This window comes from Physcomitrium patens, chromosome 10, assembly GCF_059467195.1.
Source record: "Physcomitrium patens ecotype Gransden chromosome 10, ASM5946719v1, whole genome shotgun sequence".
Taxonomy (NCBI): domain Eukaryota; kingdom Viridiplantae; phylum Streptophyta; class Bryopsida; order Funariales; family Funariaceae; genus Physcomitrium; species Physcomitrium patens.
The window spans coordinates 8,082,238-8,087,691 of record NC_143419.1 but is presented as its reverse complement, the minus strand read 5'-3'; the positions used below and the strand labels follow the sequence as shown (position 1 = coordinate 8,087,691).

The 5,454-nt window shown below is 40.8% G+C and overlaps 1 protein-coding gene across 1 annotated transcript; it reads left to right on the top strand.

Annotated features, from left to right (window-relative positions):
- Positions 1-1,373: 1,373 nt before the first annotated feature.
- LOC112287559 (UDP-glucuronic acid decarboxylase 4) lies at positions 1,374-5,090 on the top strand. Its single transcript, XM_073536580.2, has 7 exons — positions 1,374-2,143; positions 2,651-2,797; positions 3,394-3,473; positions 3,637-3,720; positions 3,880-3,954; positions 4,119-4,211; positions 4,566-5,090. Exons 1-7 carry the CDS (start codon positions 1,507-1,509, stop codon positions 4,764-4,766), a joined length of 1,317 nt encoding a protein of 438 aa, XP_073392681.1. The 5' UTR covers positions 1,374-1,506; the 3' UTR covers positions 4,767-5,090.
- Positions 5,091-5,454: the final 364 nt, after the last annotated feature.

Genomic DNA, 5,454 nt, shown 5'->3' with positions numbered 1-5,454 from the left:
TAGAGATTCTTAAAATAAGACTAGGAATAAGAAAGACATTGATAAGAAAGAAGAAGGCTTCACTCTTACATCCATATATATATTATGTAACAAAGAGGTATATGGAAACATTCAATAAGACCTTTTGACATATATTTAATTTATAAAATAAGATTCTATATATATGCTACATTACTAAAATGTATAACAGATGGCCAACTTATTAGGTAAGTTTTTAATCTATAAATCACCTAAAAATATATATAAAATATTATAAAAAGATTTTCCATAAGATATTATATAATTGACATATTTTTATTTAATTCTATCTAATTCCTCTTATTTAGATAATTACAAGTATTAATTATATTTGTGACAACCAATCACCTATAAATACTTATAAAGTTAAGTTTATGTGTTAAGGACAAGAACTCAATGAAGGCAAATAAACAAATGATTTTTTTTCAAAAAAGATAGCAAAATGGAAGTAAAAAAGCATGTAAATTCAAAAAAAAATTAGAATGGCTATTGCCAAAAGACAAGAAAAACTAAAAATCCTTAAAACTAAATTAGAAGCAAGAAAAGAATTGGCAATAGTGAAGAAGGCTTCACTCTTATCTCTATATATATTATCTACCTAGGAGTTACATGGCAATATTTTAAAGGAATTTCAACATGTGTCCAATTTATAAGATACATATCTTAATTTGTAAGGCAAGTTTCTTGTATGTGCACCATATCATTTACTTGTACTACAAGCCATCAACACATGTAACATGTGGCTAACTTATTGGCCAAGTATTCAACCTATCGATTACTTATAGGCACATTTAAAGATTAAACCGCATCTATGAAGCTTTATGGAAGCTTTTCCAAAAGATATTATTAAATTAATCTACTTTTACCTACTTCTACTTATTCATATTATTTAGGTTACTATTAAAATAAATATGTATATTCATGACATTATGTCTTCAAAGCTTCTAAGAAGCTTGTCTACAAGATGTTATCAAATTTACATACTTTTACTTACACCTAACTCTTCTTATCTTCCTAATTACTAATGCCAACATTGATATATATAATACAATGCCAATTTTTTTATTATTATCAATTGATATATGATCAAAGATAAACAATCATTTTGATGATTAAAGTGTTGATTTTGATTTTTTACTATCGTTGTCTTCAAAAAAGAATTGAGATATTATAACAAAAATAAAATTTAAATATTCAAAAGAATAATCTTTAAATAACTAAATTAAGATAATAAATATAAATTTATTATGGGTGATGACCTGATACCCTCTCGATACCCGCTCCGTTTGCTCGGCCGACCGCAGGCTCTGGGGTTTTGCCTGTGAGTGCTCGTCGCACGAGCACCGGCGACAGAAGTTGGCAGACGTCGGGATTCAGCTCTCCTGTCTGAGGCAGTCCCCGCGCCTCTTCCACAGCGAGCAGATCGAGCACTAGGAACCGGGAGGTTTCAGCCAGGACCTGGAAGTGCATCGTTGGTTCATTCTTGCCATGATGAGCCCAAACTTGAATCACCGCCGCGTGGAAGTGTCGCCGGGTGATGAGAAGTACACGCCCAAGCCGCAGAAGCAATGGTCCCTTGCGCGGTCCGCGGAGTATGTGCTTCGTGAACAGCGGTTCGTGTTTGTGCTGATTGGGGTGGCTATTACCACTCTGTTCTTTTTGTTTTTGCAGCCCGAGTTTCGGTTTATGAGGACGTATGTGAATTCGGGTGCTATTGGGGGTGTAGATGGGGGATTTAATGTGAAAGACTCGTTGGGAGAGACGCGTTTCTCTGGGAATGGGAACTCCCCGTACAAGCAACACGCCGCGGTCATTACTGGTGGAGCAGGAAAGATTCCGCTGGGTTTGCCACGGAAGCCGCTGCGGATTGTAGTGACTGGCGGAGCAGGGTTTGTGGGTAGTCACTTGGTGGACAGGTTAATCGAGCGCGGGGACAGTGTTATAGTGGTGGATAATTTTTTCACGGGGAGGAAAGAGAACGTGCAGCATCACTTTGGGAATCCGCGGTTTGAGTTAATCCGGCATGATGTGGTCGAACCCCTTTTGCTGGAGGTGGACCAGATTTACCATCTGGCATGTCCGGCGTCGCCCGTGCATTACAAATTCAATCCAATCAAGACAATCATATCCTTTCAAAGAATGTTGGGGTTTACCGTTAATGACATCAGGAGGGCGGGTTCGTCAGATCATGTTGTTGGTTGTGGCACTGGTGCTTGCGTGCTCTCGAACGGGCCCCTTTTTTGATTCCAAGTTTGTGGATTGGTGTTTGGTTGGGAAGAGTGCATGTGCAGCGATTGGGGTAAAGTTTGATCTTATTTTCTCACTCCTGTTGAATTTGCTTTGAGTTTCATAGCTTGTCTGTTAGAAATCCTTTGATGCACGGACGTAATGTTGTTCGAAACTGCGCTATTAACATTAGATGTGATTTTGTGCTTAAAGATAAGTAATGCGCCTACTTTGTCAAGGCTGATTGTGGCAATGCCCTGGGTCGTTTCATACAGTAAAGTACCTAAGGTTACTGCTGTCGTCCTTCCACAACGTCTGGTCTTCTGCGCGGCTCTCACGCGTAGAAGTCGTTTCATTCACTTCAAGAAGGATAATCTTTGTGAACCCTCCTTAACTTACCATCACAAGACCAATGTGGTGGGAACATTGAACATGTTGGGATTGGCGAAGCGGATTGGAGCACGATTCTTGCTGACCAGCACAAGTGAGGTTTACGGCGATCCTTTGGAGCACCCTCAGAAAGAGACGTATTGGGGAAACGTGAACCCTATCGGTAAGTGTGGCGAAACCTGGATGATAAGTGGTTTTAGGTGTTGAAGCGTGTGATTTACTGGAGAATTGTAGCCAAACTTGTTTGAAATCAACACCTGCCAACATTCAGTGCTACTGCTGAATGTCTATCCGTCTTCTTCCTTTTCAAGAGCTCTTCAGTACTCTACAATTTTTAGGATTATGTTCTCTCTGAGGGTTTCGAAAGTATTAATTATTGTCTCTTCCCATCATTCCATTAATTGTGAATTCCGATGCGCGTCAACACCACTACCACTGAAATCAAGATTTAGGTAGAAAGAATTCTCTGGTGCGAGTGGGAGATAGAATTTCTATGTGATCGGTCTGTTGTACGTATTTTTTTAGACAGCGCCAGCGCACCTGTGACCATATTTATTTACCATTGTAGATGATCGGATTGAATTTCGATTACTAGCTGAAGAGCTTTTCGCATAGCATGCGCTTTTTTGTGGGTTGATGCTGGTGAAAGTTGGTAATAAACATCCTGCAACGGTATGATATGGGTTGATGTCGTGAATGGACATGATGCGAGGCTGGAAACTTAGAATAATGACTGCGCACGCTGCGGTTGGTACGCAGGTGTTCGGAGTTGTTACGATGAAGGAAAGCGCACTGCTGAGACTTTGGCTATGGATTACCATAGAGGTGCAGATGTGCAGGTGAAGTGACTTGGCTTCAGTAATTGTGTAGAGTTTGGCTTCCATTTAGTCTTACGCATTTTTTATTGGAAGTTGTAATAATATGTGATGGGTCAATTGAGTTTTTCGTACTTGATTGCATTATACTTTAGTCGTAATGCTCCTGATGTTCGGAGGCATGCAGGTTCGGATCGCCCGCATTTTCAACACTTATGGACCAAGAATGTGCATTGATGATGGTAGGGTTGTCAGTAACTTTGTTGCTCAGGTGAGATTGATCTATAATTCTTGCACTCACCTCCTTGAAACAATATCCGTTTGTATGTTCAACTTAGCACTTGTAACTGACAACTGATATACGAATGAGGAAGTATCCATGTTGACCGTGATGGATAGTATTGACAAACTCGTTGCGTATTTTGTCCAGACCCTGAGGAAAGAACCTATGACTGTGTATGGTGACGGAAAACAAACAAGGAGTTTCCAGTTCGTCTCTGATCTGGTACGTGAAATAAAGCTTGTCGGTTTCTGATTCCTTCCTCGATTCATTCTTTGATTTCTTGATGAGCATGCCTATGTTACTCGGTGCTCTCCATTCATTTTCGCTCTCCGGTTTCGGTTTTCTTTACAAAAGTCGGAAACTAACGATGTGACGTGGTCCCGCAGGTTGAGGGCCTCATGAGGTTGATGGAAGGCGAGCATGTTGGACCTTTTAATTTAGGAAACCCTGGCGAGTTCACCATTCTAGAACTTGCTCAGGTGAGTGTTCCACGCACCAACTTTCACCATGCTCTTTATTTGGTTGATGAACTTGATGATCTCTGAGGCTCTGCTTCGTCTGTTGCAGAAACCGTGTTTGTAAAATTTGGTTGACATTAGCTCAATGTGAAATCCGTGGTCTTGGATCATGAACTTTTGAGCGGTGTTCTCTTCTCCAGTTAGCTTTCATAAGTAGGCTGGAGATGTTAACCAACTTTGTTTGCAAATAGTGGTTTGTTTTTTTCCTAAAGTAACTGGCTCGGCAGCTCAGCTCGTCTGAATGAATTCTGCGAGAGTGGGTAGTTGCGTTATCAGTCTGTAAACTCAGAGTGCCATGACGTGGTTGTGATGCAGGTGGTCAAGGACGTGATAGATCCTACAGCAACAATCGAGTACAAGGAAAACACGTCTGACGACCCACACAAGCGCAAGCCTGATATTTCCAAGGCAAAGGAGCTGTTGGGATGGGAGCCAAAGATTTCCTTAGAGAAAGGGCTTCCTCTAATGGTTGAAGACTTCCGCAAACGCATTTTTGGCGACCATAAGGATGTCTGAGGGGTTATCAAGCTGTAAAGGACTCCAGATTACTCTCCAGTGGGGGTCGAGTGGGTTTCCTGTCAGCATTCCAAGTCCGGGCGAAATAGTGGGAAGCTGACGATGCTACCACCCCCTTATTGCAATGCTTTATAGATGATTGAGGCTATGGTCACTCATTAGACTAGGAGGTTCTTTGAACAAATTAAAATTGTCGTGTAGAATTGTAATGGGTTTTTGCTAACCAGCCTTATCTACTAGTTGTTCTAAAGCTGATCAACCTGTTTGTCTGATGTAATTGGGCTTTTTACAGAGCCTGTTCTTAACGGATTTTGCGACTACGAATCATTGTCGGGTTTTGGTTTTCAGTTAACGTTCATGAATGAAGTAGGCATTTCTCAATTCTCGGATGTTGCATTTGTTGCAGACTCTGCTGCACGACACCTTACGCGGTTCTGATTCGACCGTAAGATTCAATGTGTTTCCGTGTGGGGTAGAGCTTACTGATCCCAACTACGGTCATGAGGCTTTAGTATTATGTACAGTATAATGATACCGAATACTGTAAAAAGTGGATACATAATGATTGGCCTCGAAAGAAAATTTCTAACTTTTGCGAGCAACACAAAATGGACCCATGAATGTACGTTGACTTAAGCAGATATTCCTGTGCTCCCTACTTTGAACATCTAGGATCTGGCACCTGACC